The following is a 21,318-nucleotide window of genomic DNA, read 5'->3' as shown; positions in this document are numbered from 1 at the left end:
CAGACTGAGGCTAGACTTAGCTGAACCGACATCTTTGCTTGGCTTCTTCCCCTGCCCTATCCTGCCTCCCTCACTGCCCTAAGAGATCATTTGCACAAGAATCCCTTTCTCAGGCTCTGAGAACTCAACCTAAGGCATCTAGGGAACTCAACCTAAGATATCCCTGTGGGTAGTCCTGGCTCCCAGAGGGATTTCCTGCTACCAGCAGCCTCATATCTCATGCAGGGTCCTGCAGATTGTACTTCCTCCAAGAAGCCTTCCAGACTTGCACCCTTACATTTTGGCAGAATGATTGTTTAATAAGGAAGTTGGATGCCTACTCCGTGCCAGACCCTTTATATGCATTGGCTCAATGAATCCTCCCAACAACCTGGTGAGGCAAATACTGTTGTGTTCTTACTGAGGAAGAAAGCTGAGCTCAAAGAATTTGAGTGGCTTGCTCACACTGTCAGAAAGTGATGAGAACTGGGGAGGAGTTGTCTGATTCCAAACCCTGTATTTAACTACTAGAATGTACTCTATATTATAGCATCAGAATGTTTTTTCATGGCTCTGTCTACCCCAGACCGTGGGGTGGAGAGCTACATGCTTTTGTGTCTGCTGCTGAGGGCTTTATCTTATTAAAAAGCCTTCTGGGGCTTCCCTGGTGGCGCAGTGGTTGAGAGTCTGTCTGCCGATGCAGGGGACATGGGTTCGTGCCCTGGTCCGGGAAGGTCCTACATGCCGCGGAGCGGCTGGGCCCGTGAGCCATGGCCGCTGAGCCTGCGCATCCGGAGCCTGTGCTCCGCAACGGGAGAGGCCACAACAGTGAGAGGCCCGCGTACCGCAAAAAAAAAAAAAAAAAAAAAGCCTTCTGTGAGTATCTTTGCTAGTGGCCTTGGAGCCGCTCCCTACGTGGCCAGCATGCCCGCCCTAGGAGGCCCTTGGCCTCTGAGCTCCTCGGAGCTGTTTTCCTTGAGCCCCCGCCACGCTGCGGCTGCAGGCATCCCTGCCTTCCACTCCACTGCAGAGCGGGGATCTGCGTTGCTGAGAAGAGCAGCAGTGGGAGGCAGCTCATCTCTTCCCTGGAGGCCTGCTGGGTTCACAGTAGAAGAGAGCAGGTGCTGAAGTGGGGGAAGGAGGATGAGACCTGGGCCAAGTGAAGAGGGGGGATGACTCTAGTGGGAGAAGACTGAGAGAAGGAGAGAGATTTGGGGGAGGAGGCGGGGTAGTAGGAGCTGAGTAGGGGACTGCTCTTTTTTCATTCCTTCATTCAACAAATTGTTCGGAATTCCCTGGTGGGAGAGTGGTTAGGACTCCACGCTTTCACTGCCGAGGACCCAAGGTCCAGGGTTGATCCCTAGCTGGGGAACTAGGATCCCGCAAGCCATGTGGTGTGGCAAAAAACCCCCAGAAAAACAAAAAAACAAACAACACAAATCCAAATTGTTTTAACCACCTACAATGTCCTCGGCACGTTCTAGTGACTGAGGATACAATAGTGAACAAACCATTGATCCAGCTTTAAGGAGTCCGAATGGGAATAACAACAATCATCATAATAATGGTTAATATTTTTGGAGAATTTACTATGGAGTCAAGAATTTATTTATCTTATCCTCATAAGAATCTTAGGCATTTGACACTATTATTACCCCATTTTACAGATAAAGACAAGGAGGCAGAATAGCCAAGTGACTGGCCAAGGTTACACAGAGTTAGAGCAGAATCCCTCATCTTCTCTGAGACTGACCGCTTGGGCCTCGCAGGCTCCCTATTAAGGACACAAGATTTGGCAAGTATATTCTCATAAGAAAAATTCAAACAATACAAATAAAGCTCAAGTTCTCCCTGCCTATCCCCATCCCCGGCAGTCTCCACCTCAGAGGGTGCTCCTTCCAGTCCGGTTCCTATCCACACGTACTATATGTCCGCATACATTATTTTTGACATGAGTAGATTCTCATACATAATGTTCTTTAACAAAGTGTCTTGAACACTTTTCCCTATTGAACATGTAGATCTAGCTCATTATTTCTAACTGCTGCATAGTATTCCATTGCATGGATGTGCCTAGTTTATTTTCCCAGTACCCCGGAGAGAGAGTTTCCAGTTTTCCGCTATTACGAACAATGCTGCCATTCATAACTTTTCCAAAAAAGCCACAGATCTTTTTCCCACTACAGAGTTGAAAAGTTTCTACCGGAAGGATCCACATAATGAACCCGCGAAAGCATGGCCAATTGCCAATCCAACGGTAGTCGCTTACGCTCGAACACCTGTGGGGGTTTTTCCTCCGGGTTTGATTTGTTCCTCTTCGTGGAAACGCGGCGGCACCACGCCCCCCGCCAGGGGGTTAAACAAACGAACAAAACACAAACCTGGAACCACGAGTCTCAGAAAACGAGTTTTGTCTTTACAACGCACTGGTCCCTCTGGGAGTTGTAGTTTTGCTGCCCAGCGGAGCCGCCTTCTCCCCTCACCTCACTTCTCGAAGGGAAGAATCACTGCTCTTTAGGAAAGCACTGCCCTTTAGGAAAGCGCTGCCCTGACTATCTCCGCTGGCTCAGGCGATAGCTCCGAGCTGGGCTTTTGGGGAGGACAAGCCAGGGCGAGAGGAGGGCTGAAACTACATTTCCCAGGGTGCGCCGCGAAGGCACGCATAGCCCCGCGTTCAAGATCCTGCTGTGCCGAGAGCCGGCGGAGGCACGTATATCAGACCGCGCGTATACCGGTACGGTACCACCAGTGTTCTGCGCCGTTTCTCCGCCTCCCTCCTACACTCTTGGACCCGCAGGACTGAGCCGGGCCACTGGCTGCCTGGTTCCTGATAGGGAAGAGCGTCGGGGAACTCTGCAGCAGCCCCCGGGCGCCCACTTGCTCCAAGGGGCGTCTGCGGGTCCTTCAGCCCGTTGGCCTGGGTCTTTCTACAGGAGCTCCGGGACTTGGGGACGCCCGGGACAGGGACCATAGGCAGGTGGGCCTCTGGATGCTGGCGCTGGTGATTTTTCCTTTGAGGTCGCTTTTCCTGCCTCCGTTTACCCCATCGGGGCTCGTCATTATACACAAATCTCAATTATATGACGTTTGTGTAATTTGCAATGTAATTTTACTCCCAGTCACCTTCCTTCTGCCTTTTTTCGCTTCCCAGAAGACAAATCAGATTCCTCCGTGGGGCTACTTTTTCCCCTTAAAATGCACAATCCCTGCCCCACTTCTCTTCAAAAAGCGAATATGAAGAGGCCTTACTATTTTATTCTGTCCCTGGCTTCCCTTCCCTATCCTAATTTTAGGCAGCGTGTGGCTGAGGACATTAAGAACTATTTCAACTTGGCCTCAGTAGATAAAGTTCTGTTGGAAGTGTGCAGAATATTGGATAGAGGCCTGTATTATCTAAGGTTTCTGTACAAATGTCAGGTATGACAGAGGTTAAAGACTCCAGGAGAGATGTCTTGTTTCTACAGGGTGGGTAAGAACAAGAATCTTGGAGTTGGATACACCTGACCTGCCTGTAAAAGCTGTTTATGTCCTTGGGCAGGCTATTTCATCTCTTTATGCTACAATTTCCTTAAATATAACGTAGGTGTGGTAAAATTCAATTCATAGGGCTGTTGAGTGGGTCACATGAGCTGATACTTCAACGTGTCTCTGGCGTGGTGCCTGAAGAAGACACTCCCTATGCCACCCGTACTGTTCCACCTTTTGTGTTCTGTTCTCATAATACCCTTTAGTCTGATCGGGCAAGGCATGCTACTTAGCCTTGGTTGATTTTCCCAGGCCTTCCCTGATTTTTTTCTTCTCTAGGGGCATCTTTGACCCAGAGAATATATCAGTGCCTTCGCTCCAACCTGCTTCAGGGTCAAGTCGAACTCTCCTGTTGCTTTTCCTCACTGGAGAGAACTACCATTCATTGAGCTCCTGCTGTGTGCCACATATTTTTATGTTTATTTAATGCAACCATCCTAGGAGGTTGGTATCTTGGCCCCAGTTTTCAATTAGGGAACTGAGGCTCAGAGAGGTTAAGTAACCTGCTCAAGATCACACAGGAAGAGGGAGAGTTGGGGGCAGCCTCTGGGGGTTGATTCCCAGCCCAGGACTATTCCTCTGCTCCAGTTTCTAGTAGAGTACAGTCCAGATCATGCCGTCCTCCCTCCTCTGCCTGTGACCTGTCATCTGCTCGTGACTCTCAGTCACTATGCCAAGACCGGGCTCAGACCTTTGGACTCTCCTTGGGGCATTTCTTCCTTGCTCTCTTTTAGCACGTTTGCTTGGGATCAAACATCATTATCACCATCACCTAAATAAGAATCTGAGACACCCAGGTCCCAGTCACGGATGCAGCATCAACTAGCATTTGTAAAGTGGACAGAATACTTACCTGGCAGTGGTGTTGTGAAGATGAAAAATCATAGTGCCTTAACTATGGGTCAGAATGGGTGGATGAGCTCACTTCTAGTGGCTGTTATCATTGATGCCATCCCTATTTCATTGTCACATTGCATTGGGCACTTTACATATATTTAGTACGTCTGTTCTTTTTTCCATCCTACAAAGTAGATTCAGTGTAGGGGTTAAGAGAATGGACTCTGGAAAAAAGGTGTCTGGGTTCAAATTTGGCTCTACCACTTGCTAGCTGTGTGACCTTGGTCAAGTCACTTAATCTCTCTGTGCCTCAGTTTCTTCATCTTTAAGGATAAAGAAAGTACTTCCCAGACTTTAGAGGTTCTTACAGTAATTTTTCCTTTGGCAGTCCCAAGAGGAAGATGATATACTCCCATGATGGTTTAGCTCCTCAGAGAAGCAGAGAACAAGATGGGATTAGACTTGCAAGAGATTTATTGGGGGAGGGAAGAAGGGGAGGGAGCTGGAGGAAGCAGGGAGAGCTGTCAGTTTTCAGTTCTGCTTCCTGTGACAGCACCGGAAGGAAGAAAGGAGGTATGGGTAGAAAGCTCTCAGACTGCAGTGCAGTTGTAAGACAGTTTCTGTTGGGTTGATGGGGAGTTCTGGAGCCAAGAGTGCCTGTCAGAGGATCCCCGTCTTGTAGCAGTGGGTCTGTCTTTTTCATGTCATTGGTTGGTGGGAAGCATGGCCTCCATGCGAACAAGATGGGGGCATCTATCCGTTACACTCCCTACCACAGGAGGCCAGAGAGGGTTAGGGGTGCCGAAGATCACACAGGGAGTTGGTGGCCAGTCTGGAATCCCCAGCCACCCCGTTTACTGAGAAGGCCAGATGGGTAACCTGGGGAATGCCTTTGACCTCAGATGCCTGGCCAAGATCTCTAGCTCAGGTTTCCCCTCTGGATTTCCCTCCTGAGCTGAACAGGGAACAGAGCAATTTTTGTTAGTGGTGGAGCTTTCCCTGAAAGCTCGTGGGAGTATGAGCGTTGCTAAGTGGCCGTGTCTGTCAGCCTTAACCATAGGCTTGGTGGCAGCAGAGTCTGGCATAGGAAGGAACCGTTACTGAGGTTCAGGTTTCCTGTTGGCTCCGGCTGGGGTGAGGGTTGACTGCAGACGGACGTGTGCTCAGGGCACCTCTGGGGTGGCATGCAGCTCACTCCACCGGCCCTCCCCACACTGAGCTTTGGGGGCTGGGGGGAAGAGGTGGGGGTGGGCTGCTGCATGGGACAGCAACTGGGACCCTGCCAGAGGTAGATGCCAGCGCACTCCTAGGGACTCGTCCACAGAGGTCTTGGGGAGGCCAGGGCCTCTACAGTCAGATTGGTTTCTTATCCGGTAGGAAAGGAGTGTTGGGGGAGAGGAGTGGGTGAAGCCATAGCTTTGGCTTCACCTTCCCCTCACTTGCTCAGAGTGCCCTGGAGGAAGATGGCTGACAGGTGGGGTTGCAGCCCCCTTCTGGCTTGGAGCCTCTGGGAGGGGAGGTCCCCTCTGAGGTCCCTGTAGTGGGTGCTGTTAGCATGCTGCGCTTGAACAAACTGGTACACCTCTCCCAGAGCTTCCCTCTTTTCCGGGGAATTGCCCTCAGCCTCGGGAGCCTAGAAGTTAGAGCCTCCCTCCCTGCAGCTCAGTGCCAATGATTGGATGATGAGGGGCCTGCGGTACAGAAAGGGCAGCCCCTTGTTTTAAGGTGGGACCCCCTGTCAACCCCACCCCGCTCCCCTTACTTCCTCTCCTGAGGAAATGTCATGCTCCCAGATTGATGAAGTCAAAGATACCCTCATCACGTGACCCAGCAATCCCACACCTAGGTGTCCGCCTGGAGAGATGAAGTCTTATGTTCACGCTAAATCTGCACATGAATGTTTATAGCAGCTCTATTCATGATTACCAAAACCTGGAAGCAGCCCAGGTGTCCTTTAGTGGGTGGGTGGAGAAACAGACTGTGCGATGTCTATAAGACGGAATACTGCTTGGCAAAAAAAGAGAAAGAACTATGGATATGCATAGCCAACTTGGATGAATCTCAGAGGCATTATGTTGAGTGAAAGAAGCCAATCTCAAAAGATTACATTCCAACTATAGCTTTGGAGAACAGATGGCTGGTTGTCAGGGGTGAGGGATGGAGGAGGGTGTGACTGTAAAGGGTTAGCATGTGGGAGCTTTTTAAGATGCAGATGGTGGTAGTAACCACAAGAATCTATACATGTATTAAAATTCATAAAACTACTTATAACCAAAGAAATCAATTTTAGGGTATGATAATTTAAAAAAAATTCACATATACCCGTATCTCTGCCCTGGAAGCCCCTCAACTTTGGCCAGAATGGAGCAGCCGAAGGGGGTTGATTGGACGGTCATCATCCTGACATGCCAGTACAAGGACAGCGTCGAGGTCTTCCAGAGAGGTAGTTGATCTCCCTCTCCACTCTGCCCCTAATGTGGAACCCTCTCCCCTTTCCTTGTCACATACCCCTACAGCCCCAGGAGCTGGGCAGACCCGGGTTCAAACCCAGATTCTGCTTCTTCCTAGCCACGTGACCTCCGACATAGGTCACTTCACTGAGACTCGGTTTTCTCATCTGTGCAATGGGAGTAATTGTACTTACCTCACTGAGTTGGGCAAAGATCTGATGAGCTACTAGATGAAAAGCTGCTAAGTCAAAGAAGATTAAATAATGGCTGTCAGGAGGTTTGCTTGAGGTGCTTGGGACCGGGGTGAAGAGGCTGGGGGACAGGTCCCAGTCATGTTCTGACCGCAGAGCTGGAGATACGGCAGAAGCGAGAGCAGATCCCCACCAGGACGCTGCTGTTGGCCGTGGAAGACCCTGAGGTTCATGTGGGCAGTGGAGGAGCCACCCTCAACGCCCTGCTGGTGGTTGCTGAGCACCTGAGTGCCCGTGCGGGCTTCACTGTGAGTGCTCCTCAAGTGCCCCCTTGGGCGCAGCAGGGATGGGGGCTTCAAACAGAGCCTTTCCGGGGTCCCCAGCTCTTCGGGCTCCATTTTCCCGCCCAGTTCTGGTTTGGCATCAGTTTTTGCGTCTGTAGATTGAGCAGACTCGTCCAGGTGAGGGCAGAAGGCAGGGGTGGCCTTTGTAGTGGTTTTAGAAAGTCAGAGCCAGTATCTAGGAGTTAGGCTTTCTGGCTTCCCTTGAGAAATCTCCTCTTGCTACCCTGGACGCTCCTTCCCACATAGCAGTGGTTTGCTGGAACTCAGGTGCCGTGGCCCCCGGTGCGTAGAGCGTGGGCCCACGTCCCACACACACCCAGCCACTTCACGAGGTCACCTTGCCTGCATGGCACCCTGGCACAGGCAGTGAGGGTGGTCACAGGCATGGACACGCTCTGGCAGTGGGGGTGGCACCCGCAGGGGAGGGGACCACTGTGTGCTTGCCATGAAGCTGACTTACTGCGAGTCACCCGCCAGCCAGCCCCACGTTCTCGCCTGCAGCCTTCCGTAAAAACGGGACAGGGGAGTGGGCCAACTGGAAAGCTGCTGTGCTTCCTTATCCAGGAGTGGCCAGGGCTGCCTCGTGCCTGCCTGTGGCCATTGGTCTTGACCTTGCTGGTTGTTCCTTTGGTTCTTTTTTTTTAAAAATTAATTAATTTTATTTATTTATTTTTGGCTGCGTTGGGTCTTCGTTGCTGCGCACGGGCTTTCTCTAGTTGCAACAAGCGGGGGCTACTCTTTGTTGCAGTGTGCGTGCTTCTCATTGCAGTGGCTTCTCTTGTTGCAGAGCACGGGCTCTAGGCGCGTGGGCTTCAATTGTTGTGACGCACGGGCTCAGTAGTTGTGGTGCACGGGCTTAGTTGCTCCGTGGCATGTGGGATCTTCCCAGACCAGGGATCGAACCCGTGTCCCCCTTCATTGGCAGGCAGATTCTTAACCACTGCGCCACCAGGGAAGTCCCCCCTTTGGTTCTTGTGTGGACTTGTGCTGGGGTCTCTCCCTGCACAAGAGGGTGACATCCGCCCAGACCTCTGTGAACAGTGCTCTTCCGCTTTTGATAGGTGGTCACATCAGATGTTCTGCACTCGGCCTGGATCCTCATCCTGCACATGGTCAGTAGAATGCTGGGCAGGGGCCATGCAGAAGGATGGTCAGTCCTCGGGGTTGCATGGGACTTTAGGGGTCTTCTGCCTTTGTGTGCCAGTGTGCATTGTGCAAATTCTGAAGAATCAGAAATACAATTAATCCAGGTGTCCAAAATAGGGAACCGGTTAAATATAAACAGCATATCCTCCTGGTGGAATATTAGACAATGATAGAAAGGTCCATTTAACTCTCTGCACCGACCTGTGCATTGACCAGCTCTGTGACCTGGGGCAAGTCACTTGACTGTTTCTAGGCCTCAGTTTCCTCATCAGTAAAATGAGGATGGCAGCAGTTCCTACTTCATGTGGATGTGCTGAGATGACCCATCAAATGCTTAAATTGGGGCCTGGCCTGGCTCCCTGTGAGCATCGGTGAATATATTTTCATTGTTCAGTGAAAAAGGCCAGCCGCACAAGTTTGTTTAGAATGATCTCAGCCTTTTTAATTGAAAGTTTGATTGAGATCATTGTAGATCCACATTTAAGAAATAATCCAGAGGGAAGCCTCTGTAAACTTTGCCCAGATCTCGCCAATGGTCATATTTTCCAAAACTATAGTATAATTACAGCCAGGATATTGACATTGATATGGTTCCCAATCTTTCTCCAGTTTGACTTGTACTCGTGTGTGTGTGTGTGTGTGTGTGTGTGTGTGTGAAGTTCTGTTGTCTCCGTCTTTTTCATTTTTGTAAAAAAAAAAAAGTATGCATATGAGGTATATGAAAGAGCATAACCTCAAAATGAGGGCAACGGTTATTATCCCTGAGGGATTGTTTTTCTTTCTGTGTATCTGCATTTGCTAATTTTTTACCATAATCATGTAATTTAAAAAATCACATGAGAACACACTCTGTAAAAGTCCTCTAGCTTGATGGCTTTCTGCCCAGGCTCTCTGCCTCAAGCTCTTCTGCCTGTGCCTGCTCCCGCCCCAGGGCCGAGACTTCCCCTTCGATGACTGTGGCCGGGCCTTCACCTGCCTCCCTGTGGAGAACCCCCAGGCCCCTGTGGAGGCCGTGGTCTGCAACTTGGACTGCTTGCTGGACATCATGAGCCATCGGGTGAGACAGGCAGCTGCCATGGGGCCTTGTCCTGCTGAGCCACCAGCCATAGTCTGTGCTGACTCAGACAGGGGATGCCAGGAACAATGGCTTCGGGTGCCTGGAGTTAGTTAGAGCTTCAGGATGTTAGCGTTGGCCACACTGCGGGGAGGTACGGCCTCAGGAAGTAGGCGGGAGGGCTGGCATCGGCGCCATGGATATAGGGAGGCCCCTGTTACCTCAGCAGCCCGAGTCTCCCTGGAACAGGCCGAGGCTGTGCTGTGTGGGAGCAGAGGAAGGGCTGGGCCCGGCCACCAGCTTCATTCTCTCTCCCCACAGCTGGGCCCAGGCTCCCCGCCAGGCGTGTGGGTTTGCAGCACTGACATGCTGCTGTCTGTTCCTCCAAACCCAGGTGAGCCTGAGAAGGCTTGGGACTGCCTTCCCTAGCCACAGCCAACGTGGCTCTGCCTCTCCTCACCCACCCCGTCTCTGGGCCTGGCCTGCTGCCCTGTTCACAAGGGCAGCTCTAAGGTTTGAAGGATGGAGCTTAGACCAGGAGGCAGGGCTTCCCCTGCTGGGCCAGTCTGCCTGTCCGTAGAGTGGAGATACCCAGCCCTGCCCCCTTTGCCCCAAAGGGCTCTGTGGACAAACTTTGGGGGTGAGGTGTTGTCATTCTCCCAGAGGAATGTCCATTTGGCTTTGGAAACCATATTTTCTTTAGAGGTGCCTGGATGCCCCTGCCCTCCTCCTGGAAGGGATTCCCCCATTCCTTGGGTTGGGGTCCCTGGAGAGCCTCCTGACTCCCCCACCTGCAGGGATCAGCTGGGACGGCTTCCGGGGAGCCAGAGTGATCGCCCTTCCGGGGAGCACGGCCTATGCCCGGAACCATGGTGTTTACCTCACGGACTCCCAGGTAGTGCCCCTGGGGCAGCAGCGTGGGCAGCTGAGTCATCCTGGGATGGCCTCCTGGTCCTGTGCTCTGGGCAGCCTCGTCCTGGACTTTCTGGCATGGTCTGGATCTGGAGGAGTTTCGCCCCATGGCAGTAGATCTTGTGCTCACTTAGTCTTTTACCAAACATGAATTGCCCCTGATCCCGTGCCAGGCTCTGTGCCCAGGCTTGGGGCTGTGGAGACATTTGAAGCCTGCCCTCTGCTGTGAGGGTGGGGGAGGTCTCAGGCACTTGTATCCCCAGGAGTATGCTGGGGCCTGTCAGACTTGCATCCTGGGTTTACATCTGGAGAACACCCTTGCATGCCCTCTTTCGTAATCCTCTGTTGCTCCCTTCCCTAACTCTGTTTTCTGCTCCCACGTAGGGCTTTGTTTTGGACATTTATTACCAAGGCACCGAGGCAGAGATACAACGATGCGCCAGGCCTGATGGGCGGGTGCCACTGGTATGGCTGCCAGGGCAGAGCCCCACTCCTTCTGGGGAAGGCTAGAACCAGAATCTGAGGAAGATCTGGAACTGGTATTCAGGGGAGCAGGTGAAGCCAAAATCTGAGGAGGGGGTAGCCTTGGAATTCAGGGTCTTGTCCCAAATGAGAAAGGCTGGAACCAGACTCAGGGGATCCTTCTAGAATGAAGGACAAAGGTACGAGTGGTGGATAAGAGCCTGGGACTAGACTATAGGGAAGATGGAGAACTGGGTTTGGGAGGAGACCTGAAAATTGAGGGGGGTCCTAGAAGTTGCCTGCTGAGGGGCCCTTGGTGGAGCTGCCTCCAGTAAGCCTGGAGTCTGGGTGCTGGAGTGGCCCAGAAGATGAATGATCCTTTCCAGTGTGGCAGTCAGCCTTGCTTGGCCCATCTGCACATGGCCCTCCCCAACTCAGGCACAAGGCTGGCCCCAGGGTCTCCCACCTGACCCTTGTGGGGGCCCCTCCAGGTTTCTGGGCTTGTCTTCTTCTCTGTGGAAACTGCTGAGCACCTCCTGGCCACCCATGTGAGCCCGCCTCTGGACGCCTGCACCTACATGGGCTTGGACTCCGGAGCCCGGCCTGTCCAGGTGACTGGGATTGGGGACTGGCAGGTCCTGGCCTGGGCACGAGGCACTGACACTGGCAGCCTGGCTGTGTGACCTCAGGCCAGTCCTTTCCCCTCTCTATGTCAGCGTCTCTAGAGACGGAACCGCCCCAGCTCAGCCTAGGAACCCACTAATAGCAGTGCTTCCCACCCTTGTCCCAGCTGTCTCTATTTTTTGACATCCTGCTCTGCATGGCCCGGAACGTGAGAAGGGAGGACTTCCTGGTGGGGCAGCCCCCAGAGATGGGGCAAGGTGACGCGGACATCGCAGGTTATCGGCATGGAGCCCGGGCTGAGCTGTGGAGGGAGCTTCGCGACCAGCCCCTCACAGTGGGTGGGTACTGCCTCTTGCTCTCCGGGGTGGGGAGGCCATGGGAGTGAAGGCCCCCAGAATGAGGCTCCCACCCCACCTGCCTGGCCCCAGGCTCCTGGACCAGGCAGGCCTAGTGAGTGCATGGACTGGACAATTACCCTCTCCCAGTTCCGAGTCCCCTGCTGAGGTAACTCTCCTCTTCTTCCTTTGTCTCATTCTTGGGCTCCAGTCCTGGTCTTTCTACTTTCTAGCTGTGTGACTTTGGGCAGGTTGCTGAGCCTCTCTGGATCTCAGCTTCCCCAGTGGCACAGCGGGCTCATTTCCATGCTTGCCCTCCCAGGCCCTGATGAAGATGTGTCTTCTGGTGGGAGGCCCAGCCTGGTGTCAGAGCTGCAACATGCAGGGTGTTGGGGTCAGTACTTGTATCTTTACAGCATATGTCCCTGACGGCAGCTACAACTACATGACCAACTCAGCCAGTGAGTTCCTGCACAGTCTCACATTCCCGGGGGCTCCTGGGGCCCAGGTCGTGCACTCCCAGGTGGAGGTAAGACCTGCCTGGAGGTAAGGCCAGCAGAGGGGCCTACGGGGTACCTGAAGACAGATAGGAATGGGGGGGATGCAGGGAGGGGAGGGAATAGCTCACTCTTGGGACAGATTATCTATGCGTGTAGGTGTTATTATCCCCATTTTGCACGTGAGTCACTGGAGGCTCAGAGAGGTTAAGTTACTTGCCTAAGACCACAGAGCCAGTAAGTGGCCAAGTCAGGATTCTACATCCAAGTCTGAGTGAGCAGCTAGAGAAGATTCCCTCCCCCACCCTTTCTGAAGGGTCTGCTTGGGGATTCAGGCAAATTCATGGTGATGGGGCAGGTAGAGTTCAGAGGTGCCCCTCAGGGTGGCAGGGGTAGGGGTAGCTGGACAGGTGGGAGAGGTTTTCTGGGGGAGCTGTCATCTGGTGGGACCTCCGCTACTGGGTGCAGATTTGCTTTGGAGGAGAAGGCAGGGAGAGTGTGCTCCTGGGGGAGCAGCAGAAATAAAGATGGGATGGGAGTCAGCCTGAGGCTGTGGCCAGGGAGATATCGAGAGGGATCTGGCTGGCCGACAGGCGCAGGGAGCAGCAGGAATTCTGGCCCTGGCTGTGGAGGAGAATTGGGGCAGCCCCCGCCCCGGGCCCTCACAGCTTTCTCCCTGGCTTCACAGGAGCGGCAGCTACTGGGGGCCGGGAGCTCTGTGGTCAGCTGCCTGCTGGAGGGCCCCGTCCAGCTGGGTCCTGGGAGTGTCCTGCAGCACTGCCACCTGCGGGTGAGGCCTGAGAGGGCAGGCAGAGGGAGGGCAAGGGTACGGGAGCCAGAGTCCTGTGTGTTTTGTGGGCGTGCTTGGGGTTCCCCTGCCCACGCAGGACGCCTGCCTGCTTTCCTGCCAGGGCCCCATTCACATCGGCACTGGCTGCTTCGTGAGTGGCCTGGACGTGGCCCAGTCCGAGGCACTGCACGGCTTGGAGTTGCACGACCTCGTCCTGCAGGGACACCATGTGCAGCTGCACGGCGCCCGCAGCCGGGCCTTCACCCTCGTTGGCCGTCTCGACAGCTGGGAAGTAGGTGCTCACCTGCCTCCCCTCGCCCCCATTCTTTAGGCTTTGGGGAGCACCGGGGGTCCTAGCACGGCTTCATTGCAGGGCTCGCTGAGCGCTCACCTGAGGGATAGGCAGTGAGGAGAGTGTAGCCAGTAGAGTCTCAACAGGCCTTTACCTCCCTCCTCAGCTGCTCTGACGCAGGCTGGGTGGGGATTCTTATCCCCATTTTTCAGGCCGGAGACTGAGGCTCAGAGAGGGAGGTGACCCGCCTTGGGCTGCAGAGCCAGTTATGGAGGGTCAGGCGCCAGGATTCTGCTCCAGGTTCCAGGCACCCGGGCTGGAATGTGGAAGCTCCAGGACTTGATGCTGTTTCAGAACTTGCTTGCCTAAGTGCCCCTGTCTCTTTTCCTGTCCCCTCTTGAGCAGATTCTGGTCCTCTGGCCTTATTGCCCTTAACCCCTTCCTGTGGCCCCTGCAGCCCTGACTGCTTCCTTCTCTTTCCCCAGAGACAGGGGACAGGAACGTATCTCAACATGTCTTGGAGTCAGTTCTTCCAGAAGACAGGCATTCGGTAGGGTTGGTGGCCCCACGGGCCTCTGTGGGCCTCGGCAGCCAGGGTGGTAGCTGCTTGGAGGCTCATTCTGCTCATCCTGCCCCACTTCCCACCATCCCTGCAGTCTGGGGTCATTTTTTTTTTTTAAATTTATTTCATTTATTTTTGGCTGCGTTGGGTCTTCATTGCTGCGGGCGGGCTTTCTCTAGTTGCGGTGAGCAGGGGCTACTCTTTGTTGCGGTGCGCGGGCTTCTCACTGCAGTGGCTTCTCTTGTTGCGGAGCATGGGCTACAGGCACACGGGCTTCAGTAGTTGTGGCACGCAGGCTCAGTAGTTGTGGCTCGTGGGCTTAGTTGCTCCACGGCATGTGGGATCTTCCTGGACCAGGGCTCGAACCAGTGTCCCCTGTGCTGGCAGGCGGATTCCTAACCACTGTGCCACCAGGGAAGTCCCCTGGGGTAGTTTCGAGCAGCCTGATTTTCCCTAGCATCTTCTCCCTGGGCAACTCCAAATTCCTGGCCGTGCTCAGGCTTTGGGATTTTGTTCAATGGCCTGGGGAAGGAGGCAGGGCAGCTGGGCCTCCCTCCCTGAATTGCCTGCTTGTGCGGCCTCTGGAGTTCGTCCTGTCCCCATGAACGAGCCAACCCCCAGCTGACAGGTGGTCAGGTTTTGGTGACCAGGCAGGAGCACTTGCTTCCCTCCTGCTCATGTGTCTTCTTTCTCCCCACATCAGGGACTGGGACCTGTGGGACCCAGACATGCCCCCCATTGAGCGCTGCCTTCTCAATGCCCGTCTCTTTCCCGTGCTCCACCCCTCGAGGGCCCTGGGGCCCCAGGACATGCTGTGGATGCTGGACCCCCAGGAGGCTGGGAGCAAGGCCCTGCGGGCTTGGCGAGCCTCCTGGCGTCTGTCATGGGAGCAGCTGCAGCCGTGCCTGGATCGGGCTGCCACACTGGCCTCCCGCCGGCACCTGTTCTTCCGCCAGGCCCTGCATAAGGCGCGGCACGTGCTGGAGGCCCGACAGGACCTCAGCCTGCGCCCGCTGATCCAGGCTGCTGTGCGCGAGGGCTGTCCTGGGCCCCTGATGGCCACCCTGGACCAGGGTGAGTGTGCTGGGCACCCATGCTGGGAAGCCAGACCCAGCATCACCTGCCCTGTCTGCCCTCTAGGTCATCGACCTGAGGGTACTAGGGAGTCATGAGACTTTAAAGCAGGGGAAAGACACAAATGGACTTAACTTTTAGGTTTCTGGGAAGCTCCATCCCTGTTAGTGGGGAGTTTGGTGAGAGGCGGAGGCCTGGGGCTGAGCCTCTGGGTCCTGTGAGCATCGGCAAAGGCTGCACGTTCTGTGCGGGGGTGGGGGGGGGGCTGGATGTGGGTGAAGAGCTCCAGCACAGCCCGGGGGATGTGGCCCGCCCTGCATGGGACCCAGGCATTCTGTGGGGACTCAGCCTTAGCCTCACAGGGACTGCCTCATTCCCCATTTCAGTTATTCACTCATGGCCACACAGCTGGTTGGTGGGGGGCTGAGACTGAACCCAGGTGGTTTGCCCCCCAAGCCTGAGCTCTTACTCATTAAGGGCATACTGGGTGGGGGGTGCAGAGGCATGTCTGGGCTGGGGCTGGTGGGATGAGAACTTTGCCAGGCAGAAGAGTGGGGAGCATTCCCAGGCAAGGATACATCTTGGGCAAAAGTGAAGAGGTCTGGGGTGCTTGAGGGCAGGGGGCATTGAGGGCGGGCCTCGTCCCCAGCTACTACTGACTCCTGGTCCCTCAGTGGCAGCTGGTGTGGGAGATCCTGGCGTGGCAGCCCGGGCACTGGCCTGTGTGGCGGATGTCCTGGGCTGCATGGCAGAGGGCCAAGGAGGCTTACGGAGTGGGCCAGCTGCCAACCCTGAGTGGGTGCGGCCCTTCTCGTACCTGGAGTGTGGAGACCTGGCGCGGGGCGTGGCGGCGCTTGCCGAGGAGCGGGACAAGTGGCTGAGCAGGTGGGTGCTAATGATGTCAAAACTCTTGGAGTAGCCCCCTGCCGTCCTTGGAGGTGGAAACCCAGAGAGAGGTGGAGTGTCCTCAGGTCACCTAGGGCAGTCAGTCCCCAAACCCAAGCAGCCCGCCCCCAGCTTGGGGCTCCATGCCACCATCTCTCTGTTCCCTCCTGGCAGACCAGCCTTACTAGTACGAGCTGCCCGCCACTACGAGGGGGCTGGGCAGATCCTGATCCGCCAGGCTGTGATGTCAGCCCAGCACTTTGTCTCCTCGGTGCCGGTAGAGCTGCCAGCACCTGGGCAGTGGGTGGTGGCTGAGTGCCCGGCTCGAGTGGACTTCTCTGGTGAGCCCCTTGGGGGGGCGGTAGGGGTGAGGGTAGCCACCCCAGAACTGAGCTGGCAGCCCCTGTGACCAGCTTGGTCTTGTTCAATTGCCACAGGGGGCTGGAGTGACACGCCACCCCTTGCCTATGAGCTTGGTGGGGCAGTGCTGGGCCTGGCTGTGCGAGTGAATGGCCGCCGGCCCATTGGGGCCAGGGCTCGCTGCATCCCAGAGCCCGAGCTGTGGCTGGCATTGGGACCTCGGCAGGACGAGATGGCCACGAAGATAGTATGCGGGAGCCTGGATGACCTGCAGGATTACTGCCAGCCCCATGCCCCAGGTCAGGGCACCTGTGAATTGCGCAGGTGGGGATGGCACACCTAGCCAGCTGGGGGACGGGGGCAGAACCCGAGAGACCCTGCAGGCCATGGGTGCCTGGCCTGAGGGCGAGCCAGTCTGGTGGAGGAGCCCTGACGTTACGCTGCCCAGGCACAGGAGGTAGAGCTGGCACATTTGCTGGTGTTATGGAGCCCAGAGGACCTTTTGTGGCTTGGGGATGGGGTCTGCACCGCTGCTGGGCTTTTATCCCCTAGATGAGCCCCAGGCCAGGCTGAGATGGGTGGGGTGTCTGTTTCCACCCCTGGAGACCAAATTCCTTGCCGGATGCCGCTCACTCCACAGGGGCGCTGTTGAAGGCGGCCTTCATCTGTGCGGGGATCGTGAGTGTCCACTCCAAGCTCTCGCTGAGTGAGCAGCTGCTGTGTACCTTTGGGGGCGGCTTTGAGCTGCATACCTGGTCCGAGCTGCCCCATGGCTCTGGCCTTGGTGAGTAGGCCCTGTCTCCCTGCTGCTCACTGACTCCGTTCCCCCTTTCAGCTTTGCCTCCAATCCTCTCCCCAGCCTCTGCCCAGTGGAGAGGGAGGGGGTGGGGCAGGATTGGGCTGGGCAGAGCTGTTTCATGGCTGGTACTCTCCTCTGTGCCCTGCAGGCACCAGCAGCATCCTGGCGGGGGCTGCCCTGGCCGCCTTGCAGCGGGCCGCAGGCCGGGCGGTGGGCACGGAGGCCCTGATCCACGCAGTGCTGCATCTGGAGCAGGTGCTTACCACAGGTATGGCCTGCCCCAGGGCAGAGGGAGGTCACTGGAACTTTTTCAGGGGCCTCCAGGGGCTTCCCTGGACCTGCAGACAGAGCTGTGCTGCTCCTTACAATGGTTAGAACTTCCCTCTTATCACTCTGACACTCTCCCTTTGGTGGTTTTCAAAATGAAATATTTCTACCTCAAAGGACTTGATGTAGGAGCACCTACTAAGTGTTAAGAGTCTGTGCTGCACCTTTCATGTGTGTTAGGTATTCCTCATGTCTCTGTTCCTACCCAGGGCTGTCCCTCAGGGCAGGGCTGGGTTTGGATTAGGGGACAGGACCTTCAGTCTGTTCTTCAGCACCGTGCCTCTCTCTTGGGCTAGGGCCACTTGTCCCTCGCTTCCCCCACCACATGATGGGGTACCAAGTGCATGGCTGTGATCATACAGAATGTCACCACTAGCACCATGGCTGTGATCATACAGAATGTCACTAGCTTCTCCTACTCATCACTGTGGCCCCTTAGCATCCATGCACAATGGAGAGCAGCCAGAGGTTTGTCTGGCTCTAGGGTGCTCTGGTCACCTCAGGATGCCAGGCCTCATCTTCAGCATGACTCTGGGAGGGAAAATGCCACAAAGATGTATAGATGCCTGATTATGGTATCTTCTCTGGCCACTTTGTAGCCTAGCTCCCTCCTTTCATTGTAATGACTCACATCCCATAATAGGTAGTCATTAGCAAAAGGGGCAGATGGGGAAGCTTTTTTAGTTTTCTTTTGAGGTACACTGTTCATATCTCTCATTTGGTCAAATGACAACTATTTATCGAATACCCTCTCTGTATTGGGCCCTGGGGATAAAACGAGCAAAAACAGCATCCCTGCCATCAAAAGTCTTATACAGTCTATTGGAGACAAACACTGATCAATAACCACTCCAATAAATGTATAATTACAAGCTACGCTACGTGCTCCGAAGGAGAGGGGTGCAATTAAGGAGTTCTTGACATTCCAGGCCTGACGCTAACCACATTTTGGCTGTAAAGTTCCAGATGCCTCCTGCCATTTGCATTTTATACTCGAAATCCTTGCAGACCCTTCTCCAAATATCAAAGGCCTATCCCAGAATCATCTCAAGTTTTGACATTTTTATATAGCTGCAAGAAGAAAAGAGATCCGTACCTTTCATTAGTAAAGCAAAATGTGAACAAGCTATTTTAAGTTTGATAAGAAATGCTGAGAAGCTTATTTCCACCATCAACACCCTTTATCAGGCAAGCCAGGGTGCAGGGACTGTTAGGTGTAGGGAAAGTCCTATGTCATCCCTCCTCAGGGGGAAAGGCTAGTGTAAGGTCTTAATCCTTTGATGTGGTTTACCCCAATTCCAAGTACACATTAGGTCTGCAACAAAACTCAGGCCTTGTGCATTCTAAGCTTGGCTCCAGAATGAAGCCCCTTCCATTGCTGGGTTCAACTTGCTCCCAGGGCGGGGGCAGAAGCTGCACAGCTCACCTGGCCCAGCTGAAGTTGTGGGGGGAAGCTGTCTTCCCACACTGGTCCCTGCCAGGGATGCAAGGCCAGGAGCCTGTACTGGGAGAGGGAAGCTGGGCCAGATAGGCTCCAACAGTGACGGGGCCCGGGCTCTCGCAGGAGGTGGCTGGCAGGACCAAGTGGGTGGCCTAATGCCTGGCATCAAGGTGGGGCGCTCCCGGCCTCAGCTGCCGCTGAAGGTGGAAGTGGAAGAGATCACTGTGCCTGCGGGCTTTGTCCAGAAGCTCAATGACCACCTGCTCCTGGTGTACACTGGCAAGACCCGTCTGGCCCGGAATCTGCTGCAGGTGAGCCCTGGCCCCAGAAGGGAGGGACGAGAGATGGCTCAGCTAAGCTGAGCCTCACTGCACCCCTCCTGCCCCACCTGTAGGACGTGCTGAGGAGCTGGTATGCCCGGCTGCCTGCCGTTGTGCAGAATGCCCACAACCTGGTGCGGCACACCGAGGAGTGTGCTGAAGCCTTCCGCCAAGGTAAGGCGCTTCTTCCCCGGAGCTCAGGCACCAGGAGTGAGTGCCTGTTGCCTGTGGGTCTGAGGCCCGGGGCCTTTGCAGACTTGGCACCAGCCCTAGGTGTGAAGCCTCTGTCCTCTGCAGGGTCCCACACGTAGGTGGGAGTCACATCTCAGGTCAATACTTGCATCCTGGGGAAAGCCTCCAGCCCCACCTACCAGGAAGCAGATGGGGGAAGAGGCTTGGCTCCATAGCTGAGTTCCAGGGAGTCAGAGCTGATTCGGGTTACACAGTTCAGTGAACACTGTGCCGGGTACCACGCCAACTGCTCTGTGCTCGTTAGTCCTCAAACAACCCCGTGAGGTGGGCTTTATCACTCCTGTTTCCAGTGAGTACTGAACCCAGGTTCTTAACTATGACACTGGTTAAGAAGTGCCTCTTGGCACCCCATCCAGTCTACAGAGGGGCACTGAGTGAATATCCTGGCCCAGGCACACAAGTCCCCTCTCTGCCCCCACCCCAGGGAGCCTGCCTCTGCTGGGCCAGTGCCTGACATCATACTGGGAGCAGAAGAAGCTCATGGCTCCAGGCTGTGAGCCCTTGGCTGTGCGGCGTATGATGGATGTCCTGGCCCCCCACGTGCATGGCCAGAGCCTGGCAGGGGCAGGTGGCGGGGGCTTTCTCTACCTATTGACCAAGGAGCCGCGGCAAAAGGAGGCTCTGGAGGCTGTGCTGGCCAAGACTGAGGTATGGTGTGGTCGGGGTATGGTATCTGGCACGGGACAGGAGCCCTCCCTGTGGCCCACCAGCTAACCAGCGGCTACAGGTGTAAGTCCCCTTGGCCCTGCAGCCACAGTCCAGCCTCCCGAAAGCCTAAAACCCACCCAGACCCTCTTAGCACCTCCTGTCCTTTGCTCCTAGGGCCTCGGAAACTACAGCATCCACCTGGTAGAAGTGGACACTCAGGGCCTGAGCCTGCAGCTGCTGGGGGACTGAGACCTCAGCCTGATGCCCCTTCTCATGAGGCTTGTCCCTCTGCAAGAAGAGAAAGCCTGGAGCTATAGCAGGCCCTCCCTTCCTTCCCCCATGGGAGCGCTCAGTCTTCTACTCGTCACCCACTTCTTTGTGAATCTGCTTCCAAAGGAAGCCAACCTGAGCTCAGGCCCAGCCCTTTCTAAAAGTTGGTGAGGCACAGACGGTGCTTGGGAACAGGACTGTGACCTCCTGGTTGACAGGGGCCTAGGCTTGGGGTCTGCTCCATCTGGACACAGGAAGGTCCTAAGTTCAGCGTCCACTGTGACCTTTACAAATCTGATGGCCCAGCTTGGGCCTTGGCCTTCTCTCTCTCCATGAGGGCCTGGAAGAAGGGGATGACAACCAGCCTTGGCAGATGGCTGGGTTCCCTTGGTAAGGCCGACCCTGAAGAGGCCCTTTGAGGCATTTCCTGTGGCCTTCCTTAGAGGTCAGGCTTTTGCCTGAGTAGAGACTTCCTGTTCCACACTCACTCCCAAGCTGACTTAATGGGGGAGTGGGAACAGGGATGAGGGTCCACACTCGTGTCTGTGGCAGAGAGCCAGTGCAGTCCTGCAGCAAGTCACTGCTAATCGTGGCCTTAACCAGCAACTCTGCCATGTGCCTGTGGGCCGTGAGTTCTCAGGACTGCAATCTTCTTGGAATAAATTCACTCTGCTCTTCAAGGTTGTCCTCATAAAGTTCTTTTTTGTTCCTGCTGGAAGCAATTCCCACTTCCCCTGGCACTGTGGGAAACTGCCCCTGGGATGATCCAACTTCTGGTGCTGAGGGCCCAAGAGATGGGATGAGGGTCCGGGATTGGATGAGGTACCTGTTATCATGTGGGTCCTGGTGGTGGCCATGTGCCTCTCTGGGTGTGGGAGGAGGCTGAGGATTTAGGCTTTTGCCTTCACATTTCAGTGCAACTGATGGACCTGTCTTGCTCTG

The 21,318-nt window shown here is 55.1% G+C and overlaps 1 protein-coding gene across 1 annotated transcript; it reads left to right on the top strand.

Annotated features, from left to right (window-relative positions):
- The first annotated feature begins 2,827 nt into the window (after window positions 1-2,827).
- FCSK (fucose kinase) lies at window positions 2,828-21,044 on the top strand. The gene is made up of 24 exons (XM_082676591.1): window positions 2,828-2,956; window positions 6,684-6,784; window positions 7,139-7,290; window positions 8,388-8,438; window positions 9,404-9,529; window positions 9,848-9,920; window positions 10,324-10,421; window positions 10,823-10,903; window positions 11,392-11,511; window positions 11,691-11,862; window positions 12,276-12,388; window positions 13,045-13,146; window positions 13,268-13,438; window positions 13,924-13,988; window positions 14,704-15,074; window positions 15,749-15,959; window positions 16,134-16,300; window positions 16,397-16,618; window positions 16,960-17,103; window positions 17,267-17,386; window positions 19,010-19,197; window positions 19,281-19,380; window positions 19,883-20,106; window positions 20,281-21,044. Exons 2-24 carry the CDS (start codon window positions 6,703-6,705, stop codon window positions 20,353-20,355), a joined length of 3,228 nt encoding a protein of 1,075 aa, XP_082532717.1. The 5' UTR covers window positions 2,828-2,956; window positions 6,684-6,702; the 3' UTR covers window positions 20,356-21,044.
- The last annotated feature ends 274 nt before the right edge of the window (window positions 21,045-21,318 follow it).

Source organism: Grampus griseus (genome assembly GCF_964374135.1).
Source record: "Grampus griseus genome assembly, chromosome: 19".
Lineage (NCBI taxonomy): Eukaryota > Metazoa > Chordata > Mammalia > Artiodactyla > Delphinidae > Grampus > Grampus griseus.
This window is presented reverse-complemented; position numbering and strand designations above follow the sequence as displayed.

Bases quoted from the DNA above. Each gene is read 5' to 3' on its own strand.
- FCSK (XM_082676591.1), top strand. From the start codon at position 6,703: ATGGAGCAGCCGAAGGGGGTTGATTGGACGGTCATCATCCTGACATGC. The intron at 9,921-10,323 runs GTGAGCCTGAGA...CCCCACCTGCAG, and splicing joins GTCTGTTCCTCCAAACCCAG to GGATCAGCTGGGACGGCTTC. The intron at 16,619-16,959 runs GTCAGGGCACCT...CTCACTCCACAG, and splicing joins CTGCCAGCCCCATGCCCCAG to GGGCGCTGTTGAAGGCGGCC.